We start from the raw sequence: 17883 nt of genomic DNA, 5'->3' as shown, positions 1-17883 counted from the left end.
TAATATAAACAAATTAATCTCACCGCCTCATGTGCAGGCCTCGAGCAAATGTGTGGGTAAGAAAATTAGATTCCGGTTCATCTTTACTTATCGGCAACAGTAGAAGATAGATGACGTGAAATTGGACGTGGTGAACGCAATTCCGAAATGTATTCTGGAAGGCAGAGTTGACCCTAGAGGCTTTAGTTTGGGGATGTCATCAATTTGGTCATGTCAGGCGTGTCCTTCGACAATATGCACTGCGGACTATTTCGATTAAACTGCGACGAATGACAATGAAAAATGTGTTAAACTGCACAAACTCTACAGCCCGTAAATTCCCATATCTATCTAGAAATTGATTTAAACCCAATTACAGTGTTAAGATCCAGATTTACAAATAGAATTGAAATCCATAGGGAAGGCGGGATTAAACTTCAGGATCCAATTTCCGATTCTGAATGGTTTAACGCGATGAAATATTAATAAGATAGAATGAAATTACCGATATAAGCTGTCGCATTTCGTGTCTGGTAACTAAGGGGGGAATTTCCCTAAAAACGATTCGTGTGATGTAATACAAGTAGATTGAATTGTATTGTAAAAAGGTACACTGAACGTAAGAGAAAGCGTACTGAACATAATAAAGGCAAATTTTATGTAGGAAAAGTGGTAGCAAATATAATTTCGAATGTAGTAGTGCAAAACAATTGACTGCAGTCGTATACGTGTCCCGTAAAAATCTGGTAAGCTACGTTCCAAACAAACACTTTTAATGTTTCGGATATAATTTCTGTTTTTTTAATGATGTTCAAAATTTTGACGTTTTGAACGATAGGTTTATGTAAAATTAAAAAGCACACTAACGCACAAAGTACTCAAAACTTCCCCAATTTTTGGTCAACTAGAACTGTAGTAGAAAGACTTGTTGAAGTAGTATAAAACAATCAAAATTTGCGTGATAATTCTATATAGTGAAGACCTGCAGTGTCAACAAAAACAAACACTCTCTCGCCGCATGCCGGCAACAGTATTGAAATGCTTTTTCCTGCTTGCCGCAGATAATAAAACCTCAAGAAAAACGCCTCCTGAGGGACTCCCATAAACCCTTGAAGGGTCATCTAGTTGAGTAGTAAAAACTTGTTGAAATCAACGTAATTAAACTAAGGGACACTTTCGAGCGAGTCAGGGCTCGATGGCCTCCGAAAGGGGGAGAAAAAGTTGTTTAATTTAGCGGAATGGGTCTGAGAAAAGCAGGTGTTGAAGTGTAGTCACTGCTTTAGGGATGTAGTAAATTGCATTAGTTACATTAACAAAGGTGGTTTCCATGAACAATCTGAATCGGAGATTAATAGTAGATTTCTTCAATTAATGTCTTGTCTGACTGAAATAGAAAGTGCAAATTGTCAAATTCCACGCGTTGCATGCGCCATCTAGCGTAATGCGTCACCTAGCTCTCGTTGCCGTTATGTTATGAAGCCAACACCAATTTTTTTTACCATTGCCCCACATAGATAGACCTAAATATATAAAAACAACCTAGTATGTTTTTGGTCTTATATCTAAATTGCAACTTTATCGGTTGTTGTTTACTTTGGAATTAGTGTTCGACTTGCTGTTTCAGGTCATCTAGATCAGTTGGGGCACGTTTAATACATTTATTTAAACAGGGTGGTATAGATGGACTACGGCTATGAACTGGGTTCAAGATTTAATGAGATTAGTAAAGATATACCTAAGAGGCAAAATTTTCTGTTTATTTCTAGAAAATCTCCAGTGGCAACTTTCCAATTTCGCAGAAATATATACCTGCTGCATTTTTTATATATTTAGAGTGACAGTTGAGGCCGCCAAGGCCATCAGGCTAGGGCCCTTATCAAAGTTGTGACAGGCCAAAAACGTGCTCCTAAATTCAGCCGATGAGACTCGCTCAATAGACTCGCTCAATAGACCCTCGCCATAATTTAACCCAAAAATGTGTCTTTTTTCAAACCTAATTATTATAGAAATATTTTTTCGACTTGTTGCTGCGCGCATTAAAAGCGTTTATTAACGCTGGGGTTCCTGGATATCGAACCTTTCATTACGACCTCGGGAAGGTGAGCGGAATATGTTTCTGCCACAGTATTTACCTAATTAGCTCTATCTCGCTTGCACCGTTTGAAAGCGGTTTTCAAAACATCCGATACGGGGCTGTTAACGAGTTTCTCTACACGTAGGCCTTCCTTTAATTAAGCCCGAAACTAGGAGGACGTGAAGGATTATGCCGGGATGAAGAGGGAGCAGTCAAAGGCCATTTATCGCCCTTTTAAAATATTCTGCCATCTACCTGTACAGACGAAAACGCTTACTAATCACCACAGAGGAAATTTTGCTAAAACGGTGATTTATAGTGCAACCTGAGAAAGCAATATGCGAGGTCTTTTAATGGAGACTAATGATTTTCATTTTTCTTCGCCATGAATCTACTAATATTAACAGTCTTAATTTAAAAATCTTTTAGTTTGTGTATTTCACATAATGGAAACTAATACTGTGAGAAACTGCTCAAGAACTGCTGAAATGCTGAATAAAGTCCTTAAAGGAAAATGGAAAATGAAATTAAATACTGTGGAATCTGTTATACATTAAGGTCAAAACGAACGGAAAATGATGTTAAATATTAAAGGAAAAAATTTCATGCGTAATTCGAAATCGCCAAGCTTGCAACTTCTTTACAGGCCATGTAAAGGCTAAAAATAACGTCACCAAGGAATCTACAGCGCCAAGACCTGTAATTTTACAAACTCATATTAAAACATGGAAAAATACTCAAAACGTGTTTTTTTTTCAACTTTCAAACTTTCAAACACTTATTACGGCTCAAAACTGGAAAAGCATAATTTTCTGGCACGTTCATTTTCTTTATTGAACTTGAACTCTAAATTTCCTCAATTGGTAAATACCACCGCTATCGGTCAGAAATGAGAAGATAAATCCGAAGCGAACAAATCAAATTTCCAGCTTGATGAATGACAAATCGGCATCGGTAGGAAGATAAAGGGCTTCTATTATCGAATCCTATACTACTGGAATTCGATATCATTAATTAGTTTCGTCTGTCCGTTGGTGGATAAAAATGAATATTTTTTACTGTTAACCCTCAGGTGCTGTTAGAAAAAGCCATTTTTCCCACATTTTAATAACATTTACTTAGTTCTTACACGTGGATGTGTTCGAATCGAATTTACGGCCTTCTGGAGGGATGCATTTACGTCGTGTCCGATACGTCTTCGTAAATTTCAAATTGCAAGAGCAGACGTGGTTTTTCCATTCCATAAAGTTCGAATATAAATTCGAAGGAAACTGTTCTGAAAAGGGCTATTTGGAATGTGTGAGTGATGAATTGGGCCCAGGCAGTGTATTATGGAGGTGTATTTACGCTTTTTCAAGTTCAAGATTATTACTTCCTTGTTGTTTTAGTTTACTTAACACTAACTCAAACATAAACATTCTTAATATAAATATTTATTTCAGCTGCAAAGTCAACACAACAACTGGAGGTTTTCGGCAATTTGCAATGCAAAAACGCACCTCTGGTCTCAGCTACAGAAGCTGACAAGGTACTTTAAAGGTCTTATTGCGAGTCTCAGCGGTCGTGATCACTAATGTAATTGTCGAGAGATCTGTAAAGGAATTAGGAGACAAACCAGGCAACTTATCTAGCTACTGCAATTCCCGGGAACGAGGTTAAATGGATTATTGTTTTTTTCCCATTGCCTCATTCTCTGGATGGGAAATTGCATTAAATTAAACCCCTCAGAGAGTTGTAGTGGAATCTCAGATTATTACTAATGAGTGTGTCGTGTTTTTGTCACTTTAGTGTAAGGTGCACCTGCTCTCCTGTTGATTAATTTTGTCTCAATTAATTTTTTGTTTGTTGTCAGTTTATGCCCTGGCTTTAACCAATTTCAGCTAGAACTGAAACTGCAATGATAGGAAAAAATTTAAAACTGATACTTCCTTTCGCTTCACCATCGGTTCATCTCTTCCAGGTCTCAAAGTTAATATAGTTAAAAAGATTATGGTTTCCTAATTTTAGCAAATAAAGTGATAGTTTTCGTAATGGTTTTTATTCCTTTTAACTATTTTTGAGACAACAGAATACTTGAGACCTCAATTTAAAGTAAAAAAAAGTAAAACGAATGCCTTGGTGAAACATATAAACTATGGGTGAGATGTATAAAAGTCTTTCACCAATATGTTAAGAGTGTTAAATAAAGTATAGTGAATCTTTAGGATTGAAATTCCCGATTGGTTTTTGGAACTTTTTAGATCCTAAATATTTCATGACAAACTAATTAGGGAGAAACCAGAATTGTCAATAACATGCTTTACTTTCAACAACCTTTTTCATAACCAATTCGAACATATTTTTAATGAATTAATGTTCATCATAATAGTGTTGAATTTATCCAATGTCGCGAGTCTTGCAGCATTTTGCACGCATGGCATTTGGACCATAATTCCAAAACATTTCATTGTACACGTACCGCCACAGTGAATTTTTATGCAAAGGTACACCCACTGAGCGAGAACATTGACTCATTTTATTTGTACCAGTACTTGTTGTGTTGACATTGATGATATTTTTTAAACAAAATTTGAGTCAATCTATGCGTTTTGGTGCCACGAAATGCCTTAAAAACACGTATCATTTACAGGGGGCGTAGCTCAGATGGTAGAGCGCTCGCTTAGCAAACGAGAGGTACTGAAATCGACTCGGAACCTCCGTGATTTTTTTGCGAATTGTGACTTATAAATATAATAAAAAATGTTATATACAGGGTGTCAATTTGAAAACTTCCCACCCCTATTATGTCGAAACGGGTAGATTTTTAAAAAATCGCCGGAACACATTGATTTTGTTATCAAGAAGGAACAATTTTTATGTAGAATTCACACAATTTCCTAACCATAAGACATGTTTAAATAAAAAAGTCTTTGCTTCAAGGCTATCAAAGCACTAACAGAAAAAATGAATTTAGAATAATCAAAAACATGTACTTGATAAAGCAACAGTCAATTGTAACAAATGAGGTACCAAAATGTAGAGAATGAAAAGTTCTTTAAAATAATGTATCACTCAACAATATTCTTTACCATTTAAGATATTTTAGAAGGTGGCTCTGGGGAGTAGATGATTGAAAGAGGCGCAGTAAATTTTATATAAAAATTGTGCCCCCTCAATAACAAAATCAAAGTATTCCGGCGATTTTTGAAAATCTCTTCCGTTTGACGCCCTGTATATAAGAATACATTATTTTTGCACTAGCATTGGATTTTCTAATAGAAATGTATGTAAATTAATGAATAGTGATATCCGGACACCCTGTACTAAAGTATTGGCGTCGGACTTTCGGTATTTGTCTTTGTGAATTGTTAATAGAGTTGCCTAAAATCATACTTTGATTGTATCTTATATAAAAAAAGTTCTAACGTTTTCCATAAAGATATGGACACAGTTCATTCCCAATATTATTACAGAGTGTCCTAAAAATGCAAATCAACGTTCCACTTTGTTTTCAATAATTCAATTTATCAATTTTCGAGCGATTTAAGCTTTCATACAGCTCTGTTTTCAAGGAATCATAACTTTTTTCAAAATTCTTTCACAAATCAATTCTGGATATTACGTGCTTTTTGTTAGGACTCTCTCTGGAAGTTTTCATTTCGTTCTATACCGAGGGCAAATTGGAAACAGACAGAGAACTGGAGACAAACCGAAAAAAAAACATCACGAATGTCCAAAAAGGGACAAATCGGGGCAAATTTCCAGAGTAAACGGTGCGGTTTCACGTATAGTTTGTCTGACCCGTTGTGAAAGTTTTATTTGTGGCCAAATTGGTTAGCGAAAAGAGAAAAAAATTATTACAGGGTACAGACCTAAAATCGACAGCCGGCGCCTCCAATTTTTTTCTCGCTCTCTGCGCATAAAACAGAGCGTCCATTTTCCGTTTCGAGCACTTTTGCTAAATGTCGAAAGCTGTTATTTCACACTTGCAGCCCTCAAAGAGCAGGAACCGTGTCGTAATTCGAGAGGGCTGCAAAGTTCATATCTAAGTGTTCACATGAGGAAGTTTTATGTTTTAGTGGTTGATGTATTTTTGGTAGAGGAGATTTTCTCAAAAACTGGAGAGGTTGGGTAAGCAATTCTATGAAACAATCCCCGGCACTGGGACACAAGAACATTTGTGCAATTAGGAGAAATGTAAAGGTACCCTAACAAATTACTGCATTATATTCTGCGTCATATTGGAGGGGGGATATCGAAAATGTAAGTAATCTACATATTAAATTCCCAAAAGGGAGTATTATTATTAATGCATACTTGTTATGCCGGATTAAATTAAACTCGATAATTAATCACTTGATATGCATATTTCGAATCGTATTGTGTCGAGTAAATTATATGTTTATTTATCACTCTCCTAGCTACTTATTTTTTAAGATAAAATGTAGGGTGTTAGAAGTTTCCATTGTAATTCCATGCAACTTTGTTTTAAAAATTGCGGTCTTCGTGTAAAACCCTGATAGAGGTTGCGGTCACAACTACAATAATAAATCTCAGAACAATACCGTTTACTATTCGAGACACTCCTCCCGTCTAAAATCTCGATTAAACTCTTTTCCGAGATAAAGTGACAATGAAATTCAAACTGAAAGTGGCACGGCATATCCCATTATCGGGCTTATCGCAAGACGGATCTAAAATGTCTTCAGCCACAGGCATTCGAGTTATAATTATTGTTGTTTCAAGTGTAACGTAGAAGAGGAAGAGTATATCCAGATTTCAAAAAAGGTTAAGTTAGAATCTCCCTCTGGAAGTAAGTAATAAAAATTCAAAATAGAAATTTGCAAGGAATCTATCGCCTTACAATTCGTTACATCCGCATAATTTTGTTGCTTTCTTCATACTCATCGTACCTACTCCTGCGTAAACGCTCAAAATTCCAAACTGAAACTATGTCTCGTAGAAAATAAATCTATTCAATTTAGAATAGTTGAGTAACTTTGAGATGAAACAAGTTTTTGCTATAGAAACATAAAAGTTTTATTAATGTGAAATTGCTCCAATTGCAAACATTTGTTCATAGTGTACATTTTCTACGCAAACTTTGACAGCAGCATGAGTCGTGCGAAAACTCCGCCTACTTGTTTCGATAGTGTTTGATAGGAATTTCAATTCGCGAAGGATAGAGAAGACGAGCAAACGCTTCTACCACAGTTTTTTCCGTATTTTTTTATTCTTTTCGAAATTAGAATTTCTTACGCGATCAGGGAAGATTTGAAGATAAAGGAGGATGAATACCTATTTTTTTACCAATATTTAATCACGGTACTATGTCAAATTGTCTTTCTTCCTTAGGAAATGGGAATCCATCACTCTATCTTCAAATGTATCTCCCCTGAAATTTATTTGGACATAAGCTCTTATGAAAGGCATTAGCAATAAGTACCTTAATAATAATAATAATAATAATAGTAATAATAATGAGTGCCCCTTTTTCCGACCACTGATAGAAAGTTACAGGCCTTGAAAGGGACAATAAAAAATTGTGAAAGCTTAATTAACTTAGAAATTTTCGTCCCCCTTGAGCCCAAATCGATCACGTAAGAAATTCATCGTTCTAGTACACTTTCTGGTCGGAATAACCACACATTTATCCATTTCAATAATTTTATCTGTAACGAGAGTTTGAGACAAAAAACTTATTAAATGTTTATAATAATCGCAAACATCACTGATGATAGTAATGGTTGCCAAAAAAATAGAATTCCAATCTTGCGCGATTTGTGAAACAGTTGAGCTAACAAGACACTAAACGAATTTTGTGGTAATTTTTAAATGAATTTGGAACAGTGTGAACCTTTGGAATTTTATTAATTCAAGAGAATTTTTTGTCCATTTATGAAAAAGCATTTAATTGTGCATTGAAATGAAAAATCGAGTTTATTTATGATGCAAAGCTCCTTGCGGTATCTGTGGCACATAATCACAAAAACGCCTTAAATTCAAGTTTTTTAATTACATTTAAAAAATTTGCTACATTTTGAAACTTCATCCAAACTCGTTCGTCTTTGGCAGAATCAATCAGACATATTGAGTAAATCTGTGAATTTTTCGAATTTTTTGCAGTTCAACTTCTGAAAACAAAAAACAAAATGACTATTTCAGAAATATACATTCTAGCCTTTTAAACAAACTAAATCTTTTAGCTCTAAAATAGAGTATGTACACATAAAATGACAGATTAAAATTTTTATATCATTTTCAAGCTGTAATTCAAAGGATAAAAATTAAATTCCCTCTATGTTCATGCCAAAACAGACCATTTCCTTAATTTTCAATTAAGTCTTGCCTTAACAGCAGTTTCTAGTTGTTTTTCGGGTGCAAGTCAATAAAGCTTGTTACTTCTCAGCAAGATTCAAATGACCCTAGTTTATGTAACGAAGAATTATTAGGGTTTCTGCACATGTTCAATTATGCCAGGTTTGTATTTCTGGATAGATTGCCACTTACTTTATTTAGTTTTAATCAGTGTACTTTTATTATTATACCCGACACTAAGTAAAATTTCCTTCGTAATCAATTAGCACATTTTGCTCTCTCATTTACATGCATACAAATTCGGCACCGGTTAACGAGTCAAAAGAGATTCTCAAGGTGCTTTTTGAATGCATAAACAGGGCCCCAGTGGACACACGAAATCCCGGAAAACTCCTGTTTTCAATCGTCGACAATTCAATTTCGGTCGTCTGAATTTTACTTGGTAATTCCGGGCATTTTAAGAGGAAAAACTAGGAATTTCGTTTTCGCAAGCTGTATCTGTTCGCTGTGACATGGGAATTTTGCATTAAATGTGGAGACATGAAATGCACTCGCAGTGTCAATAATATCCTCAACTCACAATTCATTTATCTCGGTCTTAGTTTTCAAGAAAGTCCAAACTCTCTTGTCTTTGAAGAAAATCAATTCCACGTATCTTATCTCTCCGTTAACTCGAATTCGCAAAGATGTGAAAAGTGCCACTTTATTCTCCGACACACAATCTTTAGCCAGCTCGAGAAATATTTCCGAAAGTCGATGAGCCCTTTTGACCTTCATGGACTACGTTTTCCAGACGTTAAATTTAATAAATTCGCTCTTTTTTTGCTTTACATAACAGGAGAGGGGGGGGGGGGGGGGTATTAACACCATGACCATTGTTTCGTTCCTTGGGAAAACCAAAATGACCAGTTTTGAAATATTGTTATTTTCTGGCGGGCAGAGGGTCGAGATAAAATTGGCAACAGTACATTAAGCCCTGGACTCGAGGTTTGTAAGAGGTAAGCCAAGGGAGACGTGAAATTTCAGGACTATTTATAGAGTTTCTTGGAAATGATTTATGGAGATGATTTGGATGCGGACTAGCGATTCCTTGAAATTTGAAGTGGAAAGGAGCAAATTTTCCGCCCTGCTGAATCAACTGAGTAAGCACTTACATTACAATTCTCTAATACTTCCCAGGTTGAAGAAATAAGGTGATGAGTCGATCAGCATGATCTATAATACGAATCAAATGTCACCTCAAAATATGAAACATAACCACATAAGGATGGTTTCTTTTGCAATCCTACCATTTCCCCGGCAAATTATGGCTAATTTAAAAAATGACTCCACTGCAACCTTATTTTGTTAACTGTCCGCATTTTTTTGTATAGGGATGACATTGTTGGATTTTAAGTTTTATTTTTCGATGTTTCGTGGATCAGTTACTGAACGAAATTTTAAGGGTTTGTATTAGCAGTAAAGGTCCGAAAAGCTTAGGAATATTGTTCCTTGTGATTAGGAAGTTCATCATATTCAGTAACATACATGGTGTTTCGTTGAAAAATCGAATTTCCAGGACTTCAGAATAAGCGTAAGGTCATAATCTGTCTTTAACACGTTAACCGCCCAGCGTACATTTGAATTTTTAGTCGATCGGGCCCAAAACAAAACTTTATTTCAAAATGATTTTTTGATTACATTACTGTCATATATATTTGACTTTTATTATAAAAATGCCAAACATCAGTAAAAACACACTTTTAAAATGAAACCCAACGTTTGGGATTCGGAGCCGAATTGACAGAAAAAGTGAAACCCATCATTTGGGCTTCGTGGCGGTTAACGTGTTAAAAATTCGCATTCTTGTGTTCAGTATCACATAACTTCAGGGTTTTCCTATATTTTATCCTACTTAGTTTCTGACTTATATCCCACATCACCATCGACTTGTCAGTCAAAATTGAGTACCACCTCAGAACTGACTAACTCCATTTTCAAAGTGACACAATGAGCTTATTTCCAAAGTAATGGACGCCTTCCCTTGCTGTGTAGTCCAACTTCATTCAACATACTATTTACCTAATTTTCCACACTTTGCGACAAACTATTAAGCAAATTAACCCTCGTTTTCACTGGGAACCTTGAGGGTAATTTATCATCTGCGAACGCATTAGATTAAATCTCGAACAAATTACACATTCAGACATAATAATCCGTTGAAAGCAAAATAGGAAATTCGTGGAGAAACCATCTGTCTTTGGGCTGGAACAATCTAGCCGAGGAAGAATAATATAAAAGAGCCGAAAAACGGTTGATAAATGAGTTTTCCATTGACAGCTTAAGTGCACTAATGAATGGATCGGGTTGAAATATGGAAAATTATGATCGGTCGGTGGTTCTTGAAAGAGTTTGGCGTTTGACTAATTAAAAAATGATTTTCCGTTCGGATTTCGCTCGTGAAAGGAATTGCCATGTTGGATGGTCTCTAAACGCTGAGTTGATGGATGGAAGATTTGATTTTCCAACGGCAGGATAGCACTCAAAATGTCAGTTATTTCGCTTCGTTTCTCGATGGCCCTTAAGGGCATAAAAATGTGCCTGAAAATAGATCACCCTAATCCGTTTAAAGTAACAACTGCTGTGCTCCTCTAAACTGGCAATTTACAATTTTGACCTCTCATTCACAAGTTTTATCTAAGCTGCCAACTAAGAGTTTGTGTCAAGTAAATTCCGAACAAATCTCACCCGATAAGTTCTTTTTTGATCTTATTCCTCATTTCCTTAGACTCGCTTTTTCATTGTCAATTTTTATGAGGAGGAAAAAGCAAATGCATTAAAGCATGACAGATTATGATAAATCGAGGTAACATGAATAAAACCGACCGGATTTCGGGGTTATCCTAGCAATGAGGTTTTGTTAAGATCTGCTGTTTTATTCCATTATAACAGATACCAAGCCCGCATCCATATTTATGCCCTAATTAATTATGCGCGACTGGGTCATTGTGCACCAGTAATGAAGCACTCGAACTCCTGCAGGTATACACATATACAACCCCTGCTTAAATTAACGAGGGTTCCTTCCAGAGAAGGTCTGATTAAACCTGCTAATCAATGCCGGGGACAAAATCCTCCCGCGAATTTTAAACGATTTAAGCCGCATCTGGCTTTTATGGTGGACACTTTTTTTAAGGGTCTATTTATGTGATGTTTTCCCTCCCCACCTTTGCCACACGTACGTGAAAAGCAGGTACAATTTATTTATTTTGAGGGTGCTTTTAAAGCAGAAATTTGGAACTAAATCCCTCGGGAGTGCGAGGCACTAGAACGAGTCATTTTGAGCGGTCCATAATTATTATACCTGTTCAAATATGTATGTCTTGTAAGGAAGAGGAGGGTTGGGGAATGAAGCCGAGTGTCTAATAGTCATTTCAATATTAACTACCATAGAGTAATTTGAACCTTTATGAGGTCAGTTTTGAAGAGATGTTTTGGACCCTCTCGAGAATTTTTTTTTCAAGGTTCGAGGCCCTGTGATTCACCCGTATGGCAGAAGATTTGAAAATGCGTTTTTATAAACAATAATTTTTCGTTTCAAGCCGTCTCGTGTAAGACGCTAAATAAATGATATGACAAATCTCGAAGATTTACCACTTTTAAAACCGAAGTCCTCCAAAGAAAAGCCAACGTAAATTAATTTCCTTCAGGGTTCAGTGCTCAGACTCCTATTGCCAGGGGCGTTTGTAAGGATAAAAAAGATCTTAAGAACTAATTGTATTACAAAATGCCGAGTTTCTGGAATTTAATAAAAATGTTCTTTAAATCTTCCTGAAATTATGCGATTCGATTTCTTTTTAAGCTTTTTTAATTTCAGCCTTCCACATACTACAAGTCAAGACTTTTCTTTGTTAATTAAGCGTGTCGAAACTTCCCAACAAAATCCAGTTTTGGAGGTATTTTATCTCTCCCGAATGGACAAACTCCAATTAGCAGCGTTGCCGTCACTCCAATTACCTCCCAGACTTTGTTTCCCAAAGGTCAGATTCCACCCGTCATCCAGTTTCGATTGGTTTTATTTATTTCCTCCCCATGAAATCATAAACTCAAATGAGGGGATGGGTACAGAACAGTGTTTATGGAATGAATTAGAATTGTCGTAATTCACAGTGGTTCAGAGTGATTCTTAGAATTTGAGTGTGCATTTAGTTATATACATATGTTACAATCTGCAATTAGTGCCCAATACAGTGCTCAATACAATGCAATACAGTGCTCAAAAGAATCTAAAAAACAAGCATACTTTTGACTATAATTTTTATTTAATGACATTAATTCAAAATAAATTCACATAAAATTTCTCTCTAATCGTCCTGTTTCACACCAATCGCGTTGTTTTCAGGTGTCAGGTCGAAATCCAAATTAACACCCATCCGAATAATACATTGGACCATTCTTCTAGACCCCAATGTCAGTTTTCCTCAGCTCAAACCAAAAGTAGAGAGGGATATTCTCGACGCGCTACAGGAACTCGTATTGGATGACGAGTGTAGACCAGATTCATGTAATCGATTTCTAGCAGTTTGGTGCGAAATCAAGATTCCCGTGTATCTCGTGTAGGTTTCCATTTAGATTCCTAACTCTAGCTGTTCTTATATGCCTAATTTGAAGGGCCAGAAAATCATTTTGCGCTGCTGCCGTAATACGCGTACGATGTATACCTATACATATACTGGGCGTTTAAAAAAATGCGGCAATATTTAAGGGGGTGATTGCCCAGGCCATTTTATTAAAAAAAGTTCCTATAAACATAGGTTCGTAAACGCTTCGTTACCGATCTACAGGGTGTTGATCTTTCTTTAAAAAAACAGTAAAAATTAAATTTTTCCAAAACCACTTGAGATATTATAATGAAATTTTAGACGTGTCAATAGCTGTGGGAGACGTATACTTTGCAATACAAAACGATTTTTAAATCTTACCAGTAGCGCACGTATTGGCATATCACAGGCTATTTTTAAAGAAAAAAATAGGATGCCGCCGATTTCTCTTAAAATGAAAAATATTTTTTAATTCCTTGATCAATTGTGAAGAAAAAAGCTCTCTTGATATTTTATCGTACGACACCCCGTTTTGGAGTAAAAAAAAAAAATTTTAGTGTGTTTTCATTTATCATAGATTTTTTTTTAATCATAGGCAAGCACCCCTTTAAATATTGCCGCATCTTTTTTAAACACCTTGTATATGTCTTTCTGCCTCATCTTCAGTTTCTTGGTATTGTGTTCACAATCGACTAATGACCAAACGATATCAATTTTTTTTATCACAAACATATCAACCACGAGGATTTGTCAACAATTGTTTTTTTTCTCCAGATTATTTTGAGCAGTACATTGTGAATTCTTAATTTAAAACAATTAACTTCCTGACAATATGGTGAATCCACATTATTCTTTATGTTTCATAACAATTTTTAAAGTTATGTAGTAATAGAACTAAATGATAGAGGGCGCTACATATTTCTTCTAATTTGCGATTTTTTTGCCTTAAAGGGGACGCATGTGTTACGAGGATTCATTATTCACCCTCTTTTATGAGCGATGTCATTTCTTGCAGTAAAAATAGTTCTTGCTAAAAATACCATTGTTCTCCGCGACTTTATGGTGAAAGAAGACCATAGTACTTGAATTTAATGAAATTAATTTTAATCTAAGACGGGCGAGCTTCCAATTAATATCAAAAAATAATTCATGTCTCGTGACTAACCGAAGTAATCCTTGAATTTATGGGCTCCCTTCTTCCCAACATCAGACGATAGTAAATAAGTTTGAAGTCTTGGGGTATTAACTCGTCTCCGGTTAAAAAATATCCCCCCAATTTGAAACTGTCTCAAGTCCAAATTAAATTGTTCACAGATAAGGAATTTCACTGTTTCGACTCGCGTTTTAATTGATGTAAAAAGAAAAATGTATTCACAAGTTTTTATCACCGAGAGGCGTTCGAGGGGAACCGTAGGTTTACCTTAACTTTGAACCCTAATCAAAATTCATTCAAACCGTCCTTAAATCTGAATTATTCAATATTCAGAAGGGCTTTACCATAGTTACGCATTCGATTAAGGTCCCATAATTAACAGGGGAGATTATATTACTCTAGATTGATTACCTTTAGGCTATTCCCACATGAACCTATTTCTAACCCTTATTTTCCCCTTTATATTGCCAATTAAATGATTTTTGTGTATCGAAGAACTATGGTTATAGCTCAATTGACGATGAAATCTCGTATAGTCTGGTTTTCCAATAAGCAGCCTCGGAAAATGTTTCATGAATGTTTCCGCAGTAAGGGCTTCGGTTTATTGACTTTTTTTTCTTTATTTACAGGAATTTGCCACCCTTACGAAAGAACTGAACTCGTCGAGGGAGCAGCTTTTAGAACGGGAGGAGGAAATCTCTGAACTGAAAGCGGAAAGAAATAATACGAGGGTAAGTGCCGATGATATCCCGTCGATTCCTATATCTACCCCATTTTCTAGCTATAGACGGTGCTTTTATGCCGTGTTTGCTCGTGTGAGTGGCATTACAAATGACAATCATTTATTATATGCGAATTTAGCTCTCATTTTAAGATATTTTACAGAAGAATCACGCAGTATGTAATATGAGCTTTCCAATTAGATATGCATAGGACTTAATAGGGTATTAAAATCTGCCCCGAGGGCGCACGTTTCTATTAGTATCTTCATGTTGTATTGCTATTAATTCATTTTGAGCCAACCCCATGAAGTAATATTATCAAAGGGAACAATTAATACAAGTCAAGATTGAAAGATGGTATGGTATTTAAAACCTCATAAGAAGAAATTAGGTTTTCAGAGAATTGTCATTCGCCAAATTAATAAGAAAATCATCATTTTTTTTCTCAAATTTACACTGAAATCAAAACTTAGACCTCTCAATATTGCGAAAATAGGAATCTGGTGACTAGAAACTAAAAGAAATATTACAACTCGGGTTATTCAGACTTACAGCACCCACCGGGACGATTAATTTCAAGTTTTCTTCAAGGAGATTGCTTCAGAGGTTCTCGAGATATCAGCGGTAGAATAAAAACAGATTTAATTTGGATTCAAGTATGCAAAAAAGAAGTAGGTAGATGACTTAGGGGAGCGAGAACTATCCAACGACGATGCTACTACGTTAGGGAAATACTTAAAAACTATATACTATATACGATACTTAAAAAATATCTATTCAAAATGGCGAATAAAGTCGGAAGAGAAGCATGTTTTTGACGACCAATTATTGTGAAGTTCGGACGATCTTAACTTGAAAAAGAGCAAAAAGTAGATACTCTTCTTGGAAACCGTGTATATTCGATTAAATTAAAGCCCTTAAAGGCATGACCTAGGGCATAATTTTCAACGCCGACAATTAGGCGGTTAGACTAAGTACAAAGCCATCGGTGTCATACAATCCATCACGCGTACAAAAGGCACAAAGCGCAAATTAGCTACATGTATCGCATTGTCTGTTCGACGGAGGGGTGCGCGAAAGGGTCCTCTGAAGAGCCACAGGAAATTTCGTTTTGTTGTGCATGTCGGAAAAGCCGGGAACGCGACAAAGTTTTGTTTTGTGTCTCCGGTTTCGCGTTTTGCGGATGTCAGACGCAGCACGTTCAGGAATTCAGAAGCAATTAATTTTTTTCTGGTCATTTTTTCCTGGAGGGACTGCGAGAGAATCCAATAAAGACATGATTGAGTTTCGGGCCATTCGAGAAAAATATTGAAATTCTGCTAGTGAGGTTTGCGCTATAATTACAATGGATTTAAACTAGTCTGAGCGTTATTCGTATTCTGTTTGTGACTCCGGATTAAGTTCCGCTAGTAATTTAGAATTAGGAGAGATTTGCGACATCAACGAGAAAAGTTTTAACAAAACCCAAGATATAAATTTCAATAATCGTTTGATTTAATTAGCCCCGGAGAGTGTGTTTCACACGACTTTAATTATTCTATTCGTTGTCACTTTTAAAGGATTATTTTCATTGTTGATGAAAGATGAAACTATGGTTGAAATATAACTGGAATTACGTACATCGATATGGATTCTGTTATGAAGTGAAATTGATAAATTTTATTGATTTGAGTGAGTAGATTTAATATAGATCAAGTTTGAGTGTATTTTAATATGCAGTTTTGTAGAAGGGTTATGACTGTGCACTTCTTGTAGGTACAGGGGGCGTAGCTCAGATGGTAGAGCGCTCGCTTAGCATGCGAGAGGTACCGGGATCGATACCCGGCGCCTCCAATAGCTTTTTATTTATAATATTTTTATTTACAAAATATATTCGAGGAGAGTTGTTAAACTGCAAATTCACGTACATTTAACTCCCTATACCTTGAACAATCCGAGGCATTACTCCAAATCCAATCACTCTATTGAGATGTAAATTACCAACCAGTCTCCTGATTAATTTAATATTCCGGTACAAAGCCAGACATCTTTTATTAACCCCCAGTATCGTATCGCAACTGTTCGTAATTCCAAGACATTGTTCTAACCCAGTTATCCTCCCTAGGAAATCAATCCAGATCTAAGGGGACAGCTAAAGGTGATTAATGTCTCTCAACAGAACTATAGAACAATAATTGTCCGTAAAAATCGCATAGTATACAGTGTTCTGCATTTTGTTTTCAATTTCTAGCTGTTACTAGAACATTTGGAATGTTTGGTTTCGAGGCACGAAAGATCGCTCCGCATGACGGTGGTAAAGCGACAGGCAGCTGCACAGTCTGGAGTGTCCAGCGAGGTAGAAGTCCTCAAAGCTTTGAAGAGTTTGTTCGAACATCACAAGGCATTGGATGAAAAAGTAGAAAATTCCTATAATAACGATCTATATTTGTGTAAAATGTTTGCTTTAGGTGAGAGAACGACTGAGGGTGGCATTAGAACGAAACTCGTCATTAGAAGAAGAATTGGCCACAACCAAAGAAGAAGTGATTATTAATTTAATATTAAGAAATTCTCTATAGTTCCTACGTATTCCTTTTCAGTTACAAAATGTGAAGCAAGGTTTACCTCCCTCGAGCACACCTGCAATTGAAGATAAACCAAAGGAGAATGGGCAGGTGGATGTGGCAGACCAAGTTAGTACTAACAGTCATCAGAAGGTATGAGGATAATTATTGTGTGGTTCCACTTTATTACCTTAAATTTTGTAAATTCGGGCATGTGTGTTTTTTCTCAAGAACTTAACTTTACACTCCAATGATTTGGGCAAATTTTGATGGTACTATTTTTCTCTGCAAGCACTTAATTTATTTCCTAATGTTGCCTGTGTGGTATAAATGTACAGCATGTTATTGTGGCACGCAGGCGGTCAAGCCACGACTGACCAATGGCGGAGTCGAAGGGGAATCTGCAGAAAGTGCCCGGATCGCTGATCTGCAACAGGCTTTAGAACAACAAGTGGGTATTCAAATGCTTGAAAAGTTCTCTATTCTCTCGCACTACGTTTTTCTAATATAATTTAATTTCTTCAAAAATTTCTCA

General features: G+C 36.1%; 1 protein-coding gene and 1 non-coding gene across 12 annotated transcripts in view; both read left to right on the top strand.

The window, feature by feature from the left end:
• Liprin-alpha (PTPRF interacting protein alpha) overlaps positions 1 to 17883 on the top strand; it is a 50292-nt gene that overhangs the window by 20053 nt on the left and 12356 nt on the right. For 10 of the 11 annotated variants that reach the window (XM_066395618.1, XM_066395614.1, XM_066395580.1 and 7 more), the window contains exons 2-6: positions 14713 to 14814; positions 17036 to 17200; positions 17253 to 17327; positions 17385 to 17501; positions 17707 to 17799. In XM_066395618.1, the coding sequence (XP_066251715.1) occupies positions 14713 to 14814; positions 17036 to 17200; positions 17253 to 17327; positions 17385 to 17501; positions 17707 to 17799 (552 nt within the window). The remainder of the gene's footprint in view (positions 1 to 14712; positions 14815 to 17035; positions 17201 to 17252; positions 17328 to 17384; positions 17502 to 17706; positions 17800 to 17883) is intronic. The other variant, XM_066395598.1, reaches the window with a different exon arrangement.
• Positions 16566 to 16638, top strand: TRNAA-AGC (transfer RNA alanine (anticodon AGC)). Its single transcript has one exon. It is a non-coding gene; the product is annotated as a tRNA-Ala (tRNA).

Source organism: Euwallacea similis, chromosome 1 (assembly GCF_039881205.1).
Source record: "Euwallacea similis isolate ESF13 chromosome 1, ESF131.1, whole genome shotgun sequence".
Classification (NCBI taxonomy): Eukaryota; Metazoa; Arthropoda; class Insecta; order Coleoptera; family Curculionidae; genus Euwallacea; species Euwallacea similis.
The sequence above is the reverse complement of the archived record's forward strand: the minus strand, read 5'-3'. Positions and strand labels throughout refer to the sequence as shown.